The sequence below is a fragment of the Hemicordylus capensis genome, chromosome 3 (assembly GCF_027244095.1).
Source record: "Hemicordylus capensis ecotype Gifberg chromosome 3, rHemCap1.1.pri, whole genome shotgun sequence".
In the NCBI taxonomy this organism is placed as follows: domain Eukaryota; kingdom Metazoa; phylum Chordata; class Lepidosauria; order Squamata; family Cordylidae; genus Hemicordylus; species Hemicordylus capensis.
In genome coordinates, this window is record NC_069659.1 from 258,416,612 (window position 1) to 258,442,187 (window position 25,576).

General features: G+C 40.7%; 1 protein-coding gene across 6 annotated transcripts in view; it reads right to left on the minus strand.

The window, feature by feature from the left end:
* The window catches only part of DOCK1 (dedicator of cytokinesis 1), a 645,511-nt gene that overhangs the window by 494,031 nt on the left and 125,904 nt on the right, over positions 1-25,576 (minus strand). For all 6 annotated transcript variants that reach the window (XM_053305327.1, XM_053305329.1, XM_053305326.1 and 3 more), the window contains exons 16-22: positions 24,054-24,126; positions 20,417-20,520; positions 19,661-19,844; positions 13,204-13,301; positions 9,178-9,267; positions 7,625-7,725; positions 6,648-6,773 (exon numbers count right to left, since the gene is read on the minus strand). In XM_053305327.1, coding sequence (XP_053161302.1) covers positions 6,648-6,773; positions 7,625-7,725; positions 9,178-9,267; positions 13,204-13,301; positions 19,661-19,844; positions 20,417-20,520; positions 24,054-24,126 — 776 coding nt within the window. The remainder of the gene's footprint in view (positions 1-6,647; positions 6,774-7,624; positions 7,726-9,177; positions 9,268-13,203; positions 13,302-19,660; positions 19,845-20,416; positions 20,521-24,053; positions 24,127-25,576) is intronic.

Here is a 25,576-nt window from a genome sequence, read left to right on the forward strand (position 1 = left end):
CTCTGTGGGCGCCACGCGTTTTAATCGACTTGACAGCAGACTTTACCTTTACCTAACAGAATGCAGCTCTGAGGGACTCCATATATCAGCTTCTGTTTTAAGGAGCAAATGTCACCAAGCTCCAATGTCTGGAGTCTACCCGAGAGACAGGAGCAGGACCATTGCAAGCCAGGGCCCCCTCTCCCCAGCTCCTCCAGACAATCCAGAAGGATACCATGGTCGGTGGTATTGAATGCCGCCGAGAGATCCAGAAGAACCAGCAGAGTCACACACACTCTGGCGATTCCCCAGTAAAGGTCATCTATCAGGCCGAACAAGGCTGTCTCAACCCCATAGGCAGCTCTAAAGCCAGTTTGAAATGGGTCTAAATAATCAGTTTCCTCCAAACCTGCCTGGAGCTGGTCGGCCACCACTCTCTCAATCACCTTGCCCAACCATGGAAGATTGGGGACTGGCCTGTAGCTATCCATCACTAAGGGACCCAGGGAAGGCTTCCTAAGAAGTGGTCTAACCATTACCTCCTTCAGACAAGAAGGTACCCTACCCTCCCTCAGCAATAATCAGGCCACCTCCCTGCTAGATAGGGAGCCAAGTCAAGCAGGATCCAGAGAACAAGTGGTAGCCTGCACCACCCCAAGCAGCCTTTCCACATCCTCAGGAATCCTAGATTGATACTGATTCAATTTAGCACTACAAGAGGGATGGCTGGACACCCCCTTCATACACTTTACAGAAATAGTGGAGTCCAATACAGGAAATTTTATCCACAAATAAACCCATTAAAAGCGTTATAGCAGAACAAAGTGAACAAAATTCTAGACCATACTAACTATAAGGAAGAGAGAACATTTTGGACGGAGCACTGACTCTGGTGTTTGCCTCTGCCCCACTTTGCTCCAAGTGTGTCATCTTTGGGGTTGCTGCTGCTCCTCCTACCAAGAGCAGCCTGGGCCAAGGGATCTCATCCTTGTGTCTCTCAGCCATGGGGCGAGCTGTCTGGGGCCTCACAAGACCTTCCTTTCATTTTTCCATCAAGAAGCCAGCAAGAGAGTTTGACTACATGAGTCCTGGACCTGGTTTTTATCAAACCGGGTTGAGATTTTCTTAATGAAAGGCGGAGTATAAATTTAACAATAAATACAATAAATAAATGTAACAATAAATGAGCTGTGGGTGGTTGGCCTGAGGAGATGTGTCTGGGAGAGCAGAGAAGTGGGGACGGTCTGGGGGCATCAATATCACAGGTAGCAGGCAGAGGGAGGTATGGCGGTGGGAGCTGGGCTGGCCGTTACAGGGGGAAACGGTCCAGGCAACTGAGGCCTGTTCCTTTTCCCAGATCTTCTCCCAACCCTGTGACCCCAGGGAGTTCTAAGAACACTTCCTCAAGGACTAGGGTGCTGCTATTGAATGCCAGGTCGGTCAACGCTAAAACATCTCTCATCCACTATTTGATTGTGGATGAGCATACTGACCTGGTATGTGTGATGAAGACCTGGTTGGATGAGCTTGGCGGGGTTGGTCTCTCTCAGCTCTATCCTCCTGGTTTCCTGGTCATGCAGCAGCCCCACCTGGAGAGTCAGGGAGGGGGCGTTGCAGCCATCTATCGAGAGACCTTTCCCATTTCCAGGTGCCTGGTCAAGCAATCTTAGGATTTCGAGTGTTTGTCCTTAAGGGTGGACCTCCGAGATAAGCTGGGGATTCTGCTGGTGTACCAACCACCCTGCTGCACGTCAGTCTCCCTACCTGAGCTGGCGGGGGTGGTCTCGGAGGTGGCCTTGGGTTTCCCCAAACATTGTCTTGGGGGATTTCAATGTCCACGCTGAGGCCCTCCTAGTAGGTGCAGCTCAGTATTTCATGGCCTACATGGCAACCATGGGCCTGTCTCAGCTGGTACTGGGCCCTACCCACATGGCAGGACACACTCTGGATCTGGTTTTTGCCGACCAGGGAATAAATGATCTGGAGGTGGGGGAGTTTGAAATAACTCCCTTGTCATGGACAGATCATCATCTGGTGGGGTTTAGTTTGACTGCTCCATCTGCCCTCTGCAGGGATGGTGGACCAATTAGAGTGGTCCGCCCCAGAGGCTTATGGGTCCTCTTGGTTTCCAGATGGCCCTGAGGAGTTTCCAGTGTCCAGAGCTGGTGACCCTGTCGAGGCCCTGGTGAATCTCTGGAACGGAGAGACAGCCCGGGCTGTTGACACGGTTGCTCCTAAACGTCCTCTCCGACTTAGTGGAGCCCGTTCTGCTCCTTGGTTTTCCTTGGAGCTTAGGGCAATGAAACAACTTGGGCAACAGCTGGAATAATGCTGGAGGAAGAGTCATGACGAATCTGGCCGAGCATGGGCTCAAGTCCATTTTAGGGACTACTCTGTGGCGGTGGAGGCGGCGAAGAAATGCTTTTTCTCCGCTTCCATTGCATCTGCTCAGTGCAGACCAGCGGAGCGGTTTCGTGTGGCAAAGTCATTGTTCCACACATCCCCCCAGGTAATGGGGGAGGAATCATCTACAGTCCGTTGTGATCAGTTTGCATGTCACTTTGCAGATAAAGTTACTCACATCCATGCTGATTTGACCTGAGTTTTGGCAGTTCTGGCAGACGTCCTATTGTGTTGGATTTTTTTCAGTTGGTGCAGCCTGAGGATCCTGAGGACAAGATCCTGGGCAGTGTTTAGGCAACATCATGTACTCTTGACCCTTGCCTTTCATGGCTAATAAAAGCTGTCAGGGAGGGTACAGGCAGATGGTTGGAGGTCATTATTAATGATTCATTAAGGGAGGGCAGGGTGCCATCGTGCCTCAAAGAGGCGATGGTAAGACCATTATTTAAAAAGCCCTCCCTTGATCCCTCCAACCCGGACAACTACAGACCTGTCTCTAACCTTCCCTTTTTGGGCAAGGTGACAGAGCGTGTGGTGGTGTCCCAGCTGCAGGGGTCTTGGATGATATGGATTATCTGGACTCTTTTCAATCTGGCTTCTGCCCCGGATATGAGATTGAAACTGCCTTGGTCACTCTAGTGGATGACCTACGCTGGGAACTAGACAGGGGGAGTGCATCCCTGTTGTTTCTGCTGGACCTCTCAGCGGCGTTCAATATCATCGACCATGCTATCCTTCTGGACCACCTCTTGATTATGGGAATTGGTGGTACTGCATTGGAATGGCTCTGGTCCTTTTGGGGGGGGAGGAGTTGGGGACTATTGCTTGGCTTCATGGCCATTGGTCTGTGGAGTCCTGTAGGGTTCGGTTTTGTCCCCCATGCTGTTTCACATCTACACGAAACCGCTGGGAGAGGTCATCCAGGGACTTGGACTGAGTTGTCAGCAATATGCAGATGACACTCAGCTCTATCTCTCCTTGACACCTGATCCTATGGAGGCAGTGGAAGTCCTGAAGGCGGAGGTCGTGATGTGTTGGATGTGGGCTAAGAAACTGAGACTGAATCTGGACAAGACGGAGGTAAAGTTGGTCAGTAGGAGAGCCAATCGAGATGAGAAAATTCTACCAGTTCTGGATGGGGTTGCACTCCCCTTGAAGGAGCAAGTACGCAGCTTGGGGGTATTACTGGACCTGCTTTTGGAAGCTCAGGTGATGGTGGTGGCCAGGGGTGCCTTAGCACGGCTTCGGCTAGTGCGCGGGCTGCATTCCTTTCTCAAGAAGGCAGATCTGGCCACAGTTACCCATGCCTTAGTCACATCACAGCTGGATTACTGTAACACGCTCTACGTGGGGCTGCTCTTGAAGAATATCCGGAAATTGCAGCTAGTGCAAAATGTAGCAGCTAGGATTTTATGTGGAGCTGCCCACTGGGATCACATCACACCCATTTTGAAAGTGCTGCAATGGCTACCAGTTTGTTTCCAGGTCCAATTCAAGGTGCTGGTTTTGACCTTTAAAGCCCTTAATGGTTTGGGCCTGGGATACCTGAGGGACCGCCAACCAACCTGGACTGGTGGTCCCCTGTATTAGCCTCTCTATTCATCTATATTGGCCAGGGAACTACTGGCTGATTAGCCTGGTTAACATCATTATCAAATTATATGCCAGACACCTTTTTGTGAAACAATTGGACTGGCTCGAACTTAACAGCATTCTGGCGACTGAGCAGGCGGGTTTCTGTGAAGAGCGCTCCCCCATTCATCAAACCTTTACCTTACATCATGTGGTCGAAAAATACACCCATAGACCAAAGTCTGCCCTCTTTGTTAAAGCAGCCTTTGATTCTATTTCAAGGGATAGACTCTGGTTAAAGCTAAGAGACTCATCCACTGATAAGCGCCTATTATTATTAATTCACAACCTCCACGTCAATACCCGCTTCAGGATCCGTTGCAATGCCAAAGGTCACCTATCAGCTGAAATACCAACCTTGGGACATTTTAGCCCCAATCCTGTTCAACTTTTATATCAATTCCCTGGTACCCCACTTAAACGATCCTAACTTACACACCACAAAACTGGCGAACATACATCTTTTGATTTTGCTTTACGCCGACGACATAGTCCTACTGTCACAGACCCCAATAGGGCTGAGGTGTGTGCTAGCCTCACTAAGCACTTACTATGTTGATGAGGCTTTAGAAGTTAATTATACAAAAATGACGGTGATGGTATTCGCTAAATGTCCCAAGACCTACGTATGGCACATGAACAACCAAAAAATAGATCAAGTTAGAATTTTAAAATATCCCGGTATTGTCTTTCACTCCACCGAGGCTGTAAAGCACACCTCAATTTTGTATCTCAAAATGTGCAGCAATCGGCCAATGTAATCAAGTCTTTCAATTTTTTCTAGGGGTGCTTCCTTTATCCCTGCAGCCATCAAACCTTTTACAGCCAAAGTATATCCCCAGCTTTTCTACAGTGCACAATTGGGCCCTTATGACTGGTGGAAGTAATCCAAACTCTCAGAGCAATCTTTCAAGTCCCTCATTGTGTGTCAAACACTGCCCTCAGAAGGGAGTCCGGGGTCACCAGTTTAGAAATGAGACATTGCCTGAGCATCATCGTGCTTTGGCTGATCTTCTTCCTCGCCGATTTGGCCCCTTTAACTTTAGTCGATAGCTACATCTCGAAATGGAAGATGGCTTTAAAATCTAAATTACAACTATATGGCCTTCCTCAGGAAGAACTTATTAGGTTGGGGTTTGAGCAAGCCACTTGGTCCATCAAACAGCATGTTCTAGACATAGAACTGCAGGAAGAAACAGCAAAGTTGCCTAGAGGGCTATACATAAATATCCAGCCTTTAAAAATTAGACCTGCTGAATATTTGAATAATTTACTCATATCCAAATTCAGGAGAGCATTGACTCTCACTCGTCTCAATGTACTCCCCACCACAGTTTTAGAAGGGAAGTACAAAAAGATACCATATGCAGCTCCCCTTTGCCCTTGCAGTTCGGGTGACATAGAAACCACTGCCCACGTGATCCTTTATTGTGCTTTTTACAGGGATATTTGTTTAAAGTTTATTTCTCCCTTGCTAAAGAATTTTCCTGTCCACACTGATCAATTTTATTTAGAACTGCTGCTCTCAAATTTTAAACAAACGATTTCTGCCAGTGTGGCCAAGTTCTGTTATATTGTTTGTAAGTTCTGGAAAGTGTTTGCTACTCAGTTCGATGCTATTGTGAACTGTTGATTTTATGCTCGTCTATGACCGAACTGAATGAAGTATAACTGACTGACTCAGGGACCGCCTGCTCCCAAGGGTTGCTGCCCACTTGATGAGGTCATCTGAGGGGACTCTGCTCTGGGTGCCAACAATGAGGGAGGTTTGGTTGTCGTGCATGTGGGACAGTGCCTTTTCCGTTGCTGCCCCCAGACACTGGAATGCTCTCCCGGTGGCTATTCGCTCCTTGGTCTCCATCACAGTTTTTAGAAAGCGTGTTAAATCTTGGCTTTTTACCCAGTTTTATATGATTGTCTGCTGCTGCTTCTTTGTATTTTGTACAGTTTTTATGCTTGTATTTAAAATCTTTTCAGTCAGATTTGTTTTATATTTTAGTTTAATATTTTAATTGTGTCATTTTTATAGTCTTGTTTTTAATTTTTGTGTAAATTGCCTTGGGATTGTTTTAATGAAAGGTGGTATACAGATTTAACAATAAATAAATAAAATAATGGTTAACTGCTCTCCAGGTTCACAGGAGCAATGATAGGTGACAATTCCTTTATATGCTTGTGAGTTTCTCAGATGCATGTGGTTGGCCATTGGGGGGAAACAGAAAGTGGGACAAGATTAGCCTTTGATCTAAATTACCATGGCTTATGCACACCTAAATTGGATTCAAGTCAAAGTCTCTTCCACATCCCTTCACCTCACTATAGGGAGAAAGTAATGAGTGAGTTGGACTGTATTTGAGTGTGATATTGTCCTATCTCCTTTGTTGAGAGTCCTCATATACATTGCCTTGCCAGAGTTAACAGGAACACATACTGAGTGAATGATTAGCCAGCAGGAAATGTGAACACAGTGTAATGCTAAACAGTGTTCATTAAATCAGAGAGTAATAAAAGGATAACATTTTCAGTGTACCCAAAACAATCCTATCCATCACCTCATATAATATAAGCAGCCATTAATACAATAATTTTGGGATTTGAAAGATACAGTATTGAAGGAAAAGAATGATACATACTGGTTGAACAGAATTCTGGACCGTACAATAAATTTGAAGATGTATTCCAAAGATTTCATAGCCTTGAATAGCTGGTCAGTGACACCCGCATTATCCACATAGGTTCTTAAAACTTTTGTCAGCTTTCTACGTAAAAAGATGTGAGAGGTACTAGTAATTATGCACATAAACCTGTAGGCCTGGAATATATAAAGACACAATGGCCACAATCCAGGACACTATGGCTGGGATTTAAATGAACAAACAATTTCTTAAACAGAAGTCACAAGTTACTTTTGAGATGGAGGGAGAAAAAGCAGTTTGCCTTATGGCATGGGTGACAGTCAAATATCTGCTGTTCAGGCAGGAAGGAAGGCTAAGAAGTCCTGTTAGGTATGCTAGTCCTTAAGGTGCCACAAAGCATCTCTTTGGACCCAAGCCTAAGGGAAAGCACAAGATTCCACATACTTACTTCTGCAAGCATATGCACAGGGCCTAGTACTAACATTGGCTTTGTGGGGTAACCTATTTTCATGCACAAACTTCATTCCTATGGACGGACAAATACTAAGTCTTGAAAAATAGCAAGTCTAAGCTTATATGAACATCACTGGGATGATTAAAAGTAATCACTGGGACTTTTCTTGAACATGCTTAAAAGATAAAATGACATTCCCCATGGGCCCAACTTCTACCATTCATACAGTACAATTACACTATGAAAACTGGCTGTCAGGTCACAGTCTTCAGGAGCACTAAACTGTCTGTCTACTCATAGGGAGACTATAGGATATATTAAATGAAAGAGTATCAGTATTAAATACAGAAAGCCAAGGGCAGATTATACAGTCCTCTCACAGGGATTCTGGTAAGGGAGATGTTATTCCTAGACCACCGCCACTCCACCAAAATCACTAACCATAGCAATAATGCTTTTAACTTGCTTAATATTCAGAACATTTATTTCTGGGTCAAAATATATTAAATTAAAAACTTACGTATAGGCCAAAGTAGCACTGAAATGTTTCTTAATGTAGGTTTCTAACACAGGGTTAAAATGCTGGAACTTCCGGTCAGCAATCAATCCAATGATGAATACCTGTTCAGTTTGAAAGGACATTTTGAATATTTATTCCTCAGCCCCTGTGGAATAGTTAAAAGGGCTCCTTCAACCTGTAAGGTTGTGTGTGAGCTAATCTGTACACATTTGATTGAAAAGGAAGAGGAAATTTTGAGCAGGCAGTTAAATGGTCAGTTGTGTCAAACTGTCTTTGGGCTTCAGGAGCTGGAGTCCTCAGATACTAAAAAGATAGTAGAGCAAGAATAGCCCTCTATAAATAGAGTGTTTGATGGCGGGGGGGGATCCCTCCTATCTATAAAATACATCTGTATTTTATACAGTAGGACACATTTCTGCACAAAACAGAATTGATGTGAACCATGTCCCTTGCGACATAAAAGAGAAAGTACTCGAGATGGTGGCACTTTGGATAAGCACCCCTAAATTACATCAATTTCATATTTTATATGCTGGAACACATTTCTACACAAAATAGTACAGGTTTCAGCCATGAACATTATGAGGAAATTCAGGGGTAGTTCATTAGGTTCTGAGGTATCCTTTAGTCTAAAAGTTGCTTAATGAGACTAGAATATATATATCTTGAAGATATGTAAAATTTGTGCATCTGTTGCAATGGCTCGAAATTGTGTTGCTTGTGCAAAACCGTCATGGATCTTTAGGCTACAGCTTCAAAAACCTTTGAGGAGTTGATTTCTTCCCAGCTGAAGAACCTAAGCGCTAGCTTATTTCAGGAATTATTATTGTCCTTCTACTGACTGGATACTAATTTACATTTTTATGGAATTACATAATATTGTTTCAGTGTATGAACTTTATTTTCTGTTGTCCCAGAAGAAGAAAAATATATCTGTCTCCCCAACTGAAATCTGAAATGACTGGTCTAGTCTTTCCACTTGCATGGTTCCCTTCTTTTGGAAACTCAAGAGTCCCACAAATCTGTCTTGCCATCTACCAATAAAATGAAATGCTTTTCACATTTTAGTACTTGGCCAACAATTCTTTACATGGTACATCCTCAACAAAGTCCTTTCCTTTTATTACCTTTTGTTCCACACTACTATAAAGTCCTAGAGTCACTTCAAACTGAATGGCAGTACCATGAGCAAGCGCTAGCATCCTAAAAGATATTCAGAATTCAAGCACCTACATGATTCTTCTGTAACATCACCCAAATGCATCATGAAGTTCTCAAGGGAGCCTAATAATGGCTCAACTGAGAAATTAATGTTGCTCACATATTCCAAAAAGCTCTTCTATATAGAGAAAGTTTTAAGTCACGCAATATAAATTCTCAGAGGCAATATATTAGCCAGACAGTCACAGCATGGGTCACCCTGAAACAAAGGGGCTGTGGATGTGATCAGTGTCGAGATAAGAACCCATTTGAAACCCTATGTAAGCTGCTCTGAGCTTCCCAAAGAGTAATATACATCTAATAAAATAAATGAAATCAAAATATATAATTACCAAGGCATCAAACACCAATGTATCAAATGTTTCACTCTCTGAATTCTCCATCATGATGTTAAAAAGTGCATCCAATGTGTCTTGGAGGAACTGCAAAGAAATATGGAAATCACTGTTTTTACAGGAAATATGAAAATCAATTTTCCTATTGTATGCAGCTTCTGCTATATACTTTGACACAACTGCATGAGATGGATAAACTGAAACAGATCACACACAGTTTTAGGACTCTTTCCTTATTTTACTAAGCTTAAATTTTCTTCTATGCAAATAAAACTGCTTAAAAGAAGCAAAAATGAAGATTTGCACAAAATCAATATCTGAAAATAAACCTCTATTTGTTATAATTAAAAAGTACTGAGTATTCAATCATAGCATTTTTCTAGTGACTTTATATTTCACAATAAAAATAGAGATGAACCAGTTAAATGCTGAAGATGCTACATTGCGCTGTATGCCTGTATTTGAGATTGTTTCCAAAAACAAATGATACAGCTATATTTGCCTGCAAGAAATCTCTGCCCCCTAATTATCAATTAATTGTACATGTGCAGTCATATAAAGTGCGCAGCTTTCCAATTCACATTTTCCTGCCTAAAAGTGTGAAAGAAATATTTAGCTTGCGTAGAAGAGCATGAAGATATGGATTATTGTGAGCATTAGTGGAGATTTGAAAAAGAAAAGAGGTCCATAATCCAGTTTTTGGATTGAAGACCTTCATGTTAAACTATCTGGAGATGCTTCCTACATAACAATTTAAGTTACATGAGCACCCCCACAATCCATCATCTAACCAGACCCCCCACAATCCATTATCTAACCAGAAGCAGATGTTTAAATTTAAGAATTTAGAACTATTTCCAAGACTGGGGAAAAAAGAGTTCAGCATACTGTGAATTCTGAGTGTTCAAGACTTAACAAAGGACAGGGACACTGACAGAATCCAACTCTGGGCAAAAATAATCAGGTTCAGAAGTGAAACCTAAAATGATTTCTGAATGTTTTATCCATTCAAGGTTATAGATAACAGCAGTCTTGTCTCCAAGCGCTTGCCTGGTCACCACTGCTGACCTAGAATTTATGTCAGGTGAAAAATTCCAGGCATTTTTTTCTTTTTAATATTTTGTTATCACAACTCTAAAGACAGCCGCAGTTTCAGCTGCAACTGGAAGCATGGAGAACATTACCAGCAGCCAGCTCCTCCCAGTCACCATTTCCTTTCCTCTACAATGTGCCAGTTAAGTCACCATACAACAGGATGTTGGGTCATTTCCTGGCACACCCCCCCCCCCCCAAAAAAAGGTGACTGGTAGGAAACAGCTTTTGGGAAGGTTCTCGGCACTTCCATGCACTGCTGCCTGCAGAGCTGTGGTGAAAAAGTTCAAGTACCACTATCCACCAATGGTAAACAATTGAAATCTGAATGAACAATGTTTTCCATGCAGTTATTTGTGGGGTGCAGGGGCTTAATTACAAGGCTAAAATAACAGTGAAGTAAACAAGAACATAAATTGTACAGCAAGCCAGTGTGCTGTAGTGGAGCGAATGATCAGGAAGCCCTCTGTTCAAGTCTTTGCATAGCCATGAAGCTCTGGCCAGTCACACTCTTGCCTAATCTACTTCACAGGATTTTTGGGAGCACAAGAATGGAAGTGGGTGGGGGTAAAAATACAATAGTTATTTAAATTAAGATGTCAGACATGTCCAGATTTGGACAAATACCCATGTTTACTGGGAATTCCATGCTGCAAGAATGTGGAGCACACACACAAAAGGAAGGAAGCAATGACTAGGAGACCATACAAATAATCAGCCATCACTTATGCCAGCTGAACAATTTCAACAACCAAATTATTCACAATATGAACATGACCATTGTCAAGACAGATTGTTCCTTTTTGTGCAACTACAAAAGGATGATCAATGTAAACAGCTACGGCTGCAATCCTATGCACACCTACCTACCTGTGAGTAACCTCTACTGAATACAGTGGAACTGCTCAGTTAAGCATTCACAGCTCTGTACTCCAAGCCAATTTAAAATACACTTGCCCAAGCAGTTCTCTATACAAACCATGCATGTTCCGATTATTGCCACTCATGCACAGCTGCTCCCTGTTTGCCCTATTGGGAGCAGTTTCTTTGGCAGTACAAGGGATTGTTATTAAAAAGGGGCTCTGAAATTCCATTATGCACACAGGAACACTCTATACAATTGTTTATATCCTAGCTCTAGTATTTATATAGGACTTTAAGTGTGCAAAGTTAAAGTCTCACAAGAACTCGCATTAATAGATACAGTATTCTTTAACTGATGAATAATTCCCAATTTAAAGTTTTTATTTACTCAATACGTAATGCAACAAAAGCAAACAGGCCCCTCAAGGAATACACTCTCTGCCCATGACTTCAACAAGAGGCAGAGACTGGATTCAGTTAGTACAATTGTTCTGATCAAGTCAGGCAATAAGTAAAGGTTCATAACCTTTTTCATGATGGCAAATTATCAGTTACTTGATCAAAGCATGGCAATAATCCAGTGCATCTCTATATTTAATTAAGTTTGATCTCAGTTTGCTGGGCAGATAATTATTCACACGATTGCTGCCTTAAATATCATCATGAGTCAAAATAAAATTTCAACATGAGATAAGCACAAGTGAACCATTTTCTGAAATAAGACAGAGGCTGCACTTCAAATGCTAGTATAGTAAATGTCAATTTAATACAGTAATCCCTAGACCTACGAACTACTCGACTTACGCTGTTTTCGAGTTACGAGCGACAAAAAAGACCGGAAGTAGTTGCCGGTTTAGATTCAGCTTACTCGACCTACGAATGTTTAGATGCGGCTTCCTCGAATTACGAATGTTTTGAGACTTCCGTGGTGCGCTCCTCGACTTACGAAAATTTCGACCTCCGAACATGCGTTCGGAATGGATTATTTACGTAAGTCAGGGACCACTGTATTTATTTTATTTTATTTATTTATTTGATTTCTATACTGCCCTTCCAAAAATGGCTCAGGGCAGTTTACACAGAGAAATAATAAACCAATCAGATGGATCCCTTTTTAACATATACAGGTGGGCTTTATTATCCGCGGGGGTGACGTTCTGGCAGATCACCGCAGGTAATGAATCGCAGGTAATGATCACAACGGATAATGAGTCATTGAAGTCTATGGGATTAGACTTGGGTTAGGTTCCCAGACTTCAAATAATTGTTGCGAAATCACCTAAAATGTGAAAAGTAGTAAAAGTTACAATGGGCCAAATAAACTGCCCTACCATGCTCCACGGATCCCCTGGAGTCCAGCAATGCGCCCCGCCATGTCCCAAATGGGGGCAGGGTTGTGGGTCTTTTCCTCCCCCCACCAGCACATTTTTCTGATGAAATGAATCATGATATGGCTCCTGCGGACAAAATGGTGGCCGGAAATTACCTCTGAAGTCATTTCCGGCCTTCTAGTAACCACAGATATGTGGGTTTTAACACTTTCGTATCTGTGGATAATGAGATAGGGTGCCTTTTTGTGGACTGTGAATATGCAAAACCATGATTAGGGGAACTGCGTATAGTGAGGTCCACCTGTACATTTTACTAGTTTGATCAGCAAATAATGACAATTTAAAAATTGAATAACACTTTTGTTAGAGCATCCCAGTTTAGGGTACATCTCAATAAACTATACTTATTTAAAAGTAGTGAATTTATGTAAACTGTCTTCTTTTTTCTGTGATTCCTGTTTTATGATTGTAATGGAGGGTGCTCTGCTCAGTAAGGTTTTCAGTAAGATCTATCTGGAGATCTCCACAACTGCCTTAATTTTAACCTGTCAGTATTGTGTTATAATCTGTCTGTTTTATTATGTTGAGTTTTTTTGTAAGTATGTATGTTTTAACTATGTACTGGTCTATGACCGCAATAAAGGACTGACTGACTGTAAACTGTCTATATTATAGAAATACAAGTTTTCAAAACAATGAATCACAAAGCACACTTGCTAGAAACTGGATTTGTTACCTTAACAACTTCACCCCCATCCACCTTCATCAGTTGCCTCAAATTCTGTTGCAGCAAATTTGTGTTGGATCGCCATTTCAAGAGCCCCAGAAGGTCCACTAAGTGCAAAAAATAAAAAATTAAACACACACAAATAAGGAAAGATGTGTTGGCTCTTCTTTCAATGGAATACAATGCAGAGTAAGAGTAGAACAATACATGTTTACTCAGAAGTAAGCTGAATTCAATGGAGCCTTCTCCAAAGCAAGTGTGCATTTATTAAATCGGGGCTGACATTTAGATTAACATTGTACACACTGAACAATATTTTGAGGGACACAACCCTCAGAGCCATATTTTTGGGAAGCACATAGAACTGCACAGAGAAAAGGGAATCAGATTGTCCCTCCTCATTGTGCATACAAAAATATATTAGGCACACAAAACATTAGTATGGATGTCTGCTAGTACATTTTTTTGTATGTCAAAACATATACGGGCAAGTGTAAGAACATAAAACTATGAAATTACCAGAGAGATAATCTAGACACACACTCTCTACAACACACACACACACACACACACTCCAGAGCAGTGGGAGTATTGAATCATTTTATCCCCCACACCTACAGTTCCATGCCAAACCAGGAAAATCTGAAAGGTGACTGGGCAGATTATGGATAGGGTTGCCTTATTCTGGCTCTCCAAATCTGGGTGCCCTAATTTGCATATTATGCAAATTAGCAGGTGCACTTTCCAGTTGAGTTGTATTTGCTCTGGATATCTACCAACAATAGTTGGAGAAGATCTCGTTGCTGACCATGAGCATTAAACACCCATCGTTTATATCCCAACACTTTCTAATATAGAAATTCAGTTTTTAACATTGCTTAATAAGCTGTATGTAGTGCTGTCATAGATTCCTCACCAAATGCAGACTACCATCCCACTCTATTTTCCAATACCTAAATACGCTATTTATTGGAGAACAGATATGCTACTTATTGGTTTAAATATGCTAATTTAAATATGCTATTTATTGGTGAAGGTGAAGATAATTAGAGCTCATGCTGAGGAGCAGTGCTGAATGAGTGCATTTTTATTGCCACTATATTCTACAATTGACCCTAAAAAACTGGCACTAGGGATTAAGACTTTCATGCTTAAGCCTTGTCACAGTCACCATTTACATCCTGAGATAAATACATAAAATGTAACACCAAAAAGACTATAGGCCTTAAAAAGAGCAAGGGGCACGGAGACTTCATGGTGGTTTAAAGCAAATTTTTTAAAAAACACAAAAAATAAAATAATATCTATAGAAAATAAATGAAGACTATAATAAGTTTGACATATTAACAGCAGCAATCAAACAAAAAAAATGCACAACTTTTCAGTTAAGGCTGCAATTCAGTACACACTTACTTGAGATAAGATCTGATTGAAACCAGAGTGATTACTTCTAAGTAGGTATGCATAGAATGTCAAGCCAAAGTCCTCAACATTACAATATACAGCCTGGTAGGCAGGCAGTGATTTACACAAAAAGCAAACTATCTTCTCAACGGCCTGATAGAGATGCCCTGCTTATTAAAAAAATAAGCAGGGAAACATTCCTCAGGGGATTACTGTATTTGTGAACCTCCCAGCTAGACTCCTGTGCTTTACCTGCCTTAATCCAGGTCCAGCAATTGAGCAGAACAGTGACCGCATGTTTTGCTCCATAACGCCACTTAGAGCTTAGCATGTTGTTTTTTTTAAAAGAAAGAAAGAAAGAAAGAAAGAAAAAGAAAGAAAGCTGAAATCCGGGGCATCTGGTTGGGCTAAGCAATCTGGGTCTGTAGGTGACATGCTTAAAACACGGGTACTACCCAGAAAATTGGGGAACATGGCAACCGTAATTATGGAGAAGTTTCCAAATAAGCAGCTCACCAAATCTGCCCATTGCACATAATTTTGCTATTAAAATATCACTAGTGCAATGTGGGATCAAGCTACAGGCAATGGCAGCCACACAGTCAGTAATATATTAATAAAGCCACTCAGTTCTAAACAGGTAGATTATATAAAGGAACCAAGGCAGCTGTTTGAATGGCTGATTATGATCCACAATTTGCATGACATTTAGAATATAATGCTCCCTGTCAGTTTCCATTCAAAAGTCCTTCCATAATTTATGACGTTAACAGATTCTATTCGTCTTCACTTTTAGTTCTGCCAGGATAAAAATGGCAGGCGGACTGTAAATAAAATTCTAGAGAGGCATGCCACTAAGCAGCATATGCCTGACAACTGTTAAGAGACTAGGATGCCCTGAAATATTTGACTTCCAAACTGTTAAGAGACTAGGATGCCCTGAAATATTTGACTTCCAAACTGTTAAGAGACTAGGATGCCCTGAAATATTTGACTTCCAAAATTAATTAGGAAGAGAAATATTAAACAAAAAAACTGTTAGAACAAGAAAATCTTCACTGCCACATAAAAACAGATTTTCAGCTTCATGAATCTCCCAAATCTTACTACAATTACTGAAGGAAGCGTCTGTAAAACATGCTTAACTATCAGCACATATGCAGTGTCAAATCCAATGCAAACAACATACATCCAGATCAACTAACATATGGGAAACATAAAAGCTCAATTTCAAAGATACTAAAAGGAACCATTAAACCATCTTTAACATGCTGCATAGAAGCTAATACACGCAGTAGATAAAAAATAAAGATTGTGTCTACCAATAAAATCATAACCACAAACTACATTAGATTTAGTATATTAAAAAGGGACATTACAATCCCAAACATTAATTTAAATATTGAAAATACTTCCTGAATCACAAGTGCCTCAATTTCCATATCATTGTAGAGCTGGACATTGCAAAAGAGAAAGAAAGAAAAAGAAAGAAAGAAAGAAAGAAAGAAAGAAAGAAAGAAAGAAAGAAAGAAAGAAAGAAAGAAAGAAAAACACACACACGATCAATTGGCATTCAAGGATACAACCACAAATTACAAAGAATCTGGGTACTATCAAAAATGGCATCCATGTCAAATTCTCATTTCCCCTACATAGTGTCCAGACCCACTTATACAATGTCTAGATCTCATGTTTATATTTATCCTCCCCTGCTCTACTGTTTCAGAAATCTTTAGTCCTTTCTGAATTTCCCAATATATATTTTTGAACAGAATCAATGCTTGTCTAGCAATTAATTACCAAGGGTTTTTATTCACTTAATTGAACAGGTTCCTTCTCTACTCCAAACCCTGCACTAGAAGGACCTTTTGAGACAATGATAGCTTCTTTATTCCATCTCTTCAGTTAATTAATTGTTCTACCCTGAAGCAAGAGCATTTTCCATGAGACATGTTTTCCATAAAAGCCCCAAACAACTGAGAAGTGAAAGACAAAGAAACCTGATTTTAAGAAGCAACACCAGGAAAAAAATACAGGTATGAATTATCCTACCATGGACAAAGCACCTACACATAAAGTAACTGACATGCAACTTGACAGAACGCAGCTTTGTTTTTGATGGACTGTTGTCTAATCCTGCACAAGGCACATGTACTGCAGCATTAGGGGCAAATACTGAGAATAGCACTGGTGTATGTATTCCCTCCTCCCTCTCCCAAGAATGCCCATTCAGTCCTTCCTCTCATATAGGTACATATTCCTCGGTACATATTACTCCTCAAACATAGGAAGTCAGACCATTGGTCCATTGTCTACACAGACTGTCAGCAGTTTCTCCAAGATTGCAGGCAGGAATCTCTCTATCCTGGAGATGCCAAGGAAGTAACTTGTAACCTAGATGCTCTTCCTAGAGCAGCCCCATCCCCTAAAGGGAATATCTTACAGTGCTCATAAGTAGTCCCCAAAATGCAACCAGGGCAGACTCTGCTTAGCAAAGGAGAAAATTCATGCTTGCTATCAAAAGACCAGTTTGCCAAGGGGGAGGAATAAACAGGACTCTATCAAATCCTATGCCAATCATTCTGTTTGTGGGTGCTGCACTCAGTGTTTCCTCTAAGGCATGTGCATGTGCGCGTGCTCACACATTTTTTGATGTCCGCTCAGTTAATTTTAGATCCCACTCAGGTTTAATCAAGAAGGTCCCACACTGAATGCATATGCGCACATACTGCCTTGATACTGCCACGAAACTCATTCCGCATACAGATGAAAAAAATTAGGGAGAACACTGGCTGTACCATGCAAGGTTGTGTACATAGCCAGAGTTAAGGATGCTGTAAGCTCTAAACATAATGCAAGCCGCAGTCCTGCTTTAGGGTATCAGTGGCTGATGAAACAATAGAAAGAACAGGCAGGAATATATTTAACAGAGGACCAATTTATCTTGGCTGCTTTAAACTAATTTGTCTGTTTGATTTGAATTTTAAACATTCATGGCCATGTTAAGGCACATTTTTGTGATTCAAATATAAAAATAAGAAATGTTTGATAGAGCAAAACACCAGTACAGACCTGATAAATTTCTCTTTAAATTGTATAATTTGTAATGCTTCCCCAGTTACAATTGGTAACCTTGGGGAAAGACAACTTGAATGCATTATATTTAAATAAACAAACACACATGCCCTTCTAACAATATCAAATTATGTAGGAAGGCTTTAGCAAGATTATAAATTGACAGTTTTGCATCCATCTGATTCTTCTTTAAACTTAAAGATAAAAGAGTATCTTAAAAATCACATATGAATTATTAGCTGTAGAATGGCTCCCTGGGGAAAGAAAAACAAAAAACACAACCCACTACAAAATCACCTGCCTATCATTCTCTCCTTTTAAAAAGGCTGTTCTCATTAAATATTTTCAGAAACAGTAAGCAGATATTTAACAATAATTCAATATCATTTACAAGGTGTCCAGAAGTTCAGATCATTGCCACCAAGCTTTTTGAAATACTTTGGTGATCCCTGTGAACCGAGTATCCAAATGATATAGGATTGACAAAATCTCAGCAGGTTGTGAGCTCCAGAAATGGAATTTCTAAAGAGACACTGCACTGCACTGCATGTACACCAGCAGCTTCCCAGCCAATGCTGGGGGAATCCCCATAATGCACCGTGCACCTGGCTGCTTTAAACTAATTTGTCTGCTTGATTTGAATTTTAAACATTGACGGCCACCTTAAGGCACATTTTTGTGTTTAAAATCTACCACATTGCACAGTACATTATGGGAGTTCCGAGGGCTGAGATGACGCGTCTCAGCCCCCAACCCGCCGCGCTGCCAGCAGCTGCTGGTGATCATCTGGGCAGGTGATCCACCCGCCCAGAGAGAGTAAAGGGTGTCTGCGGGGAAGTAAGTATAGCAGCCTTCCTCCCCACTCTCCCACGAGACCTTCCTTACTGATTGTGAGAAGGAGCTCAATGGCTGGGTTGGTTTCAAATTATTTTCCATTGACAAACTTAGCTATGGAAACTGAACAAAAGCTAAACAAAAAAAGTTTGTGGCTGTCTCCGTTTCCAGTATACCAGACCCCACTACAGCAGCTAGCAAATACTTTCACAAATAACTTACTACAGAACCTGTGGCAGAAGACAAACAGGGAGAGGAAGTTTCTTTTGCTGCTTTTGTCTGGCTGGGTGAGATGTGCTAAAGCTACTTCCATTGTTGTCTTCCCTTCCCCATCTCAGCTTTGGAATGCCCACCCAGAAGAGCTTCACCATGCTCCTTCCATTAGAGGGTTTTTTTAAAAAAGAAAAAAACACCTCAAGATCAATCTTTTTAGAGAGGTTTTTTAATGTTTTAGCCACTGCTCATATCTGGTGGGTTTTAACTTTAACTTTCTAATATGTAACTTTTAAATTTAGTCTTAATAAGTCTTGTTTTTTCTAAATCTTTATTAAGTTTATATTGTTTTTATATTTTATCTGTTTTACTAATTTGGTGAGTTGCCCTGAGCAGCAGTGCACTGGAGGGGCAAAGGGGTAAGATATAAAAATTTAAAAATAAATAAATAAATAACTATCCAGAAAGGGCTTGAAAGAAATACAAAAAAGCATACATGTGCCCGAGAAGCTGGAGATGCAAGAGCGAGCTTGTATATGTAAGACTAAGTAGATTCTAATCAAGAAAGGTTTATGTTACAATAAGTATTTAAGATGTCTCTGAACCAGTGTTCCTTCTAACAGGGATTCCTAAATGTTGTTAACTACAACTCCCAGAATCCCCAGCTGCAATGGCTTTTGCTGCGATATTAAGGGAGTTGTAGTCAACAACGTCTGGGAATCCCTGTTAGAGGGAACACTGCTCTGAACTCTTTCATTTTTTTCTGTAAGAGGCCAACATGGCTACTCCTTAAGGGAAAGAAAATGCCTAAATGAGCCCCACAACCAAAAGAGGTTTCCCCAGATGAAGGATGTGAAAAGGGAGACTCGGTCCAAAGTGTCAGTATTGGTATTTTCCATATAACAAAAGTTGGGAAAATTTGTTTTCTACGATTCCTTACCATTTTGAGTTAACTTTGTTGAACAAACCAGAGTAGATATCTGGAAAGAATCTTTACTGATGGTGCAGCTTCCAAGATTTTGCATGCTCTTGCCAGCTGTGGAGTGACCTTTTTCCTCCAGTTCTATTTTAGTAGATGGCAAGCTTAAATATGTTGAAGAATCTTCTAGCTTCTTTGCTTCTGCCTGCAACATTTCCCCAAATAATACATAAATATGAAGCCTAATGCTGAAAAACATTTTAATGTATTTACCCCAAGATAAAACACAGGTTTTATTCTTACATTTCATTGTGTTTAGAAGCAGATACACTTAAACAATTTATTCCATTTTTAATGAGGCCACATTTGAAGGCACTTTCCCTTCAGAAACTTCAAAGACTAGATCATGAATGTGTCATATAGCAAAATTAATGCCTTTTCTACAACTGTGAAAAACCCACTAATATTGTTACTTAGCAGCTAGAAGGAATTAGAAAAAGAAGATAAATGTTTCATATACATAGTTTAGCTCTTACAAAAGCCACAAGTGTGTTTAACTAAAATGCTCAGAAACTCAAAAAGTATGTGCATCTTTCTATAGCAGCTGTACAAAAGCAGACTTTCAATCTTATTTCTAAGCCTACATTTTTGCTGTCCTTGACACTGCCAACAAAATGCAATTTGAACATATGCATAAACTAGACTTACGATCACCTACCACCATCCTTTAAACATTTCAATTCTCAAGGTACTACAGCAAATATTTGAAAGTAATACCTTGTACACTATAAGATCGTGCTCTCCATCCCGCAGAGTGGTACCATCATATCTCATCAATTTAACAAATGCCAGGGCAAATATTTTCTCAGACTTATCTTTAGCTGTTTAAAATAAAAGCACGTAAACATAATGTAAATCAACTGCAAGAATATAGATATAGACATTCCCAGATGCAATCTGATCCAAAGCCACACAAAAAAGGTTAGTAAAGGCTTAGAAAGTATGAGGTTGAAATCATTACAACAATTTAGAACACAATCTAGGTGCCTGTTTGCACATGTGGTGTCCAACATGTGATGAACGAACTATAAGGGCCATCAGCACATGGATCCTGCTCCGAGAGGTTTTATGCATACAAGAAACACAGCACAACCACACCAGAGGCACCAGGCTTATGGGACATCCTGCACACCTGCTAGCAAGGGCATCCAATGGCAAATACCAAACAACTTATACAGCTGCTCTCCAACCCACATCCAGGTTTTGGCCAGAACACGGTTGTAAGTGTTCTGGCCAAAACTCTCACCGGTGTGAGAGGATTCCCAAGTCCTAACTTACATGTTGAGGTCCAGAAGGTGGGAAGAGAGGGGAAAAAAGGCCAGTCAGAATGGCTGGACCAGAGAGATCTTGGGTGGATTCTTTGTCTTCCTTCACACCTACAGGATTCTAAAATATGCACTGGTAGAGCCTATAAGTCTTGGATACCACATCCTACTATGTCTTGTTCCAAGGCAGAGACTAGCACTAGACCCTAGCACTGCATGACCTTCTTTTAAATGCTGACAGGAAATACAGTTCAAGAATATGCAGGCACAAAAAAATAGAGTATATTTCTGGATATCCTGACTAAAAAATACTAATGCTACCTATCTTTCAAAGACATTGACCTCTTTATTCTTTTAAGGAAGTACTCATGTTAATGGTTAATGGTTAATAAAGCGAAATGATTTATAATTTCTCCATATCCTATTCAGAGTGGAATTAATTTATTTATATAAAATACTTATATACTGCTTTTCAGCAAAATAAAATTCTCAAAATGGTTTACATAGCAAAGGAATAAGAATATTTCTGTCCCAAGGGGTTCACAATCTTTAAAAATAAAAACAAATGTTTAGAAATTAACGGAGACACCAGCAAAAAGCCACTGGAAATGTCTCTGCTGGGAAGAATAAGGACAGTTCCTCTATGTTAAACAAAAGAGACACATCACTTTAAAAGGCACATTGCTGCCTAGTTAGTAGGGGTTAAAATACTGTTACTGCTTGGCTAACATCCTAAGGAAATGCAGATCTAGCCAGAGGCTGCCCCCTCATAGCTGTAAATTTCTTCACATATGTAGCATGCGTATGCAGTGCAATGTTCACTGATCTTCTCTGCCTCTGAAAGTGCTCCATGGCTTCCAAATATGTCCCTGGGGGTCAGTCAGCCCTTCACTCAGCCCTCAAGGACATACTGTGGGAGGGCACAGAGCACTTCTGGAGGCACAGAAGATCAGCAAAAACTGCTCCCGCAGCCCCTCCCCCCAAGTGCTATGCAAGTGGGGAAGCCTCCAGCTGCACCCTAACTTCAGTAGTCAGCATGTCAGCCCTTGTCCTTAGAACCCTTCTTCCATATTATCTAAAAGCAATAAAGGGTTATAATTCTCATGCTTGAAAGTTAATAAAATGCATAGAAGTGAGGAACACTATTTCAAGAGCCAAATAAAACACACACACACACACACCAACAACCAAAAACCTTCCCTTGGAATGTTTTATGGAAAGCCTGTAACACAAGTCACAGTAGAAAGTTCATGTTTCCATCTGGGTCAAAAATGATCCCAATGAGCCTATAATCACCTATTTCTATTTTCCCTTACTACTAATAAAGGAAACCACTGGTGCGAGTTCAGAAAGGCAAAAAGGACAGGGCAAGCAGAGATGAGAATAAAAACTGGAGGGCAACACTCATCAACCAAGTAGCAGCGCACAAAATATATGAAAAGGCACTGTGGCAGTCCTGAGCCTCAACTCATAATGAATACAATAATCTAAAGCTTAATAGGTTTGGCCACCCATGAACTGCTGCAGCATTATATGAATGCTTCCTACTGAACCAATTTGTAGTTCACAGTCATAAATATGACAGCAATTTGCTGAACATTGTTTTCATTAGCAAAATTGTTAAATATTCTATTAAAATAACTATTGCTTTCATTCATATGACTAATTTTTACATCAAAATGGCTGCTTTTAATTACACAAGCATTAACCATTATGGAGTAGGTGTCAAAAATTACAAGTTCTTAAATACATTCAGTGAAGGTTACACAATTAGAAGTGTTGATTCCTCTACTGATAGCATAATATTTCAAAAATTCCAGGTTTTCAGAAGATTCAATCACATTAGGTAAGACAGCTGCTTTATTACAAGCATGCAAACCACATTCTTTCTACTCCTAAATGACACATACAAGCTGGAAACTGGGTACATCAAGGATTTCAGAACTTCAATGATCAGAATCAGAACATGATCAGAATCAGAGTCAGTACCTGTCTAAAAAAATAAGCTTTTTCCACAACTGGACTTCATGACCAATGGAGACCACGGCAGCCCACACAAATGCAAGTTAGTTTATCTTTTCTTCAAAAAACATCCCTACTTACCTGCATCCAAGATGTGTACACCAATATCAGCAACCAGCTTACTTGCAGAAGTGCAAGAGGGAGGAAAGCATCTGGACCCAGGATAAAGTTGTAGCATGCTCCCTCCCCTGCTTTTGAAAAACTGACAAGAAAGGTCTTATCTGGTTTTGAAAACCTGGAGGTTTGATTTGAGTTAACTTCTTTAAGTTTCCTCTGCTTAAGCTCCTTACATTACTTTCTGCCTGATAAATATATTAATTATACACACCTAACAAATTACTTTCAGACTTTAGTCCCTGCCCCTTCTAGTGTCCATTCTTCTACCATTCTGAAAACCAGACACTTTTACTCACATACATTTTGAAGATTGTAAATCCCATCAGTAGGATTGCCTCCAACAGAGTCTGAGATGTCAACATCCCAGGTGGTTATGGTGCTTGTCCCTCCCTCTACACTCTGTTGGCTGCTCCAGCCTCTACACAGAAGATGTCAGCAGGAGCTAAAAGCTCTGCGACTTTGAGTTATTAGGAGACTTAAGAGACTAAGGGATGGCACACATCTCCACCTCTAAAACTCTAAGCTTCAGAGTTTAGTGCACATGTGTATTGGCTTATGACTTCTGATGGTTATGACAGATCTCACAAGGTGTGGACACCCCACATAGATACAGGGAAATAAGTCTGTATAAACATCCTCAAGCATAATCTACAGTTTATTGCCATTTTCGCTTCTCATGGCAATGGGTTTCCAACTTGGGCAGACCTCCCAGACAGCCTGCGCCCCTTAGGCTCCAATAAAGTGTACTTACTTCCCTTTTCTCACAGACACACCATACGTTGGCCTTGGAGGAAAGTATATCAAAAGACAGCAAGACAAAGGAAAGGTGAGACCAGAGGAAAAAAGACTCTTCCAACAAAAAGAAAAAATTACTCCAAAATTAAAAACAATTAACTTTTTTCGAGCAGGTTAAGGACCAAGACAAGAGGGGGAAAGGTTTCATTACTCACAGTCCTGTGATGACCTATGGCGGAATGTAAACCTTAAGTGACTGCGATTCACGTCTTCAATGGGGATTGCAACCTTCAAAAAACAAAAATACCCCAAATACATACATTAGAGAGAGAGCATGCACACACACTACTTGAAAATAAGTTGACAACAATTCCAATCCTACCAATATTTACTAGCCTGTCAACATATGCTAGTCAGCACATACCTCTATGTTAGGCATCTGTGATGCACCAATGGCTCATGAAATTTTTTCTAAGTTATAGGAATTTCTCTGCCTGGTCAGTTGGAGGGAATTTTTACTTGCCATGAACATGAAGCCATAAAGCAATCTTGTGAAAAGCTATTCGGCACCAGATGTTCTAATGTTTTTTGAAGTACATTTTTCAAATACTACTTATTGATAAATTAAGGACTCTGTTAGCTAAGCAGAAGAGCAGCAGTTTTCTTCACATAGTTAAAAGTTCAGCAGAATTATTTCATAAGCGTTTTTGAGACTACGCAGGATTACTTGTTCAGAAAGCAGGAATGTTGAGAGTCAACATTACAGAAAAATGCCCATGGATCCAGAATGCAACTAAATCATCCATTAACTGTTTGCTAAGGCCCATCTCCAACCTTTCATGATTGGGCAAGGTAATTAAGAGAGTACTGGCTTCTAAGCTCCAGATGGCTTTTGATGAATCAGATTATCTAGATCCATTTCAAACTGGTTTTTCCACGGGCTATGGGGTAGAGATTGCCTTGGTCGGCCTGATGGATTATTACCTATTAGGAACTGACAAAACATGTGTTACACTGTTGCTCCTTATAGATATCTTGTGGTTTTCAATACCACTGACCATGGTATCCTTTTGTAGGGATGTGCAGAACGTTTCGGTGCTGAAATGGGCCATCTCATGTGTTTTGAGCTCGAAACAAAATGCCCTCTAAATAAAGGGCGTGTTTTAAGCTTGGAACAGAACTACCCCATTTTGACTGAAACATTTTGAGTAGCATTTTGGAGGTCTTTTTGATTGCTATCTAGCATTGGCTTCCAATGGGCTTGCACTCTCCTTGATTCTTGGGTGACTTCTTATCATACAAATCAAGTGCTGACATGGGCAACTGTGCCCCCAATGGCTGGGGGTAGGGAGGGGGACACACAAAAGGACAGAATTTCAAAATGTATTAAAAGAGACAAGGAGGCACAGAGAGCCCTTACACCTCTCTTGAAGAGGATAAATCAGGACAGGAGGGAGGGAGGGAAGTTTAATTTTGTGATTTTCTTTTCTCAGCACTGAGTATAATATACTGTGCTATTGCTGCTATAACCAGCTGATTTTGCTGGATCTGAGAATGACAAATGCAGAATTTAAGTGCCTGTCTTCCTTGAGTTGTGATGTGTTTTGTTTGTGAGATAGTGTTGTGGCAAGAAATGGACAGTGGCAGCTGTGTGTGTGTATATAATATTTCTTGGTGGTTGCTGTGATGAGCTGCATGTCTGGCTTTGTGCAAACTGTACTCAGAATTTGTGTTCATC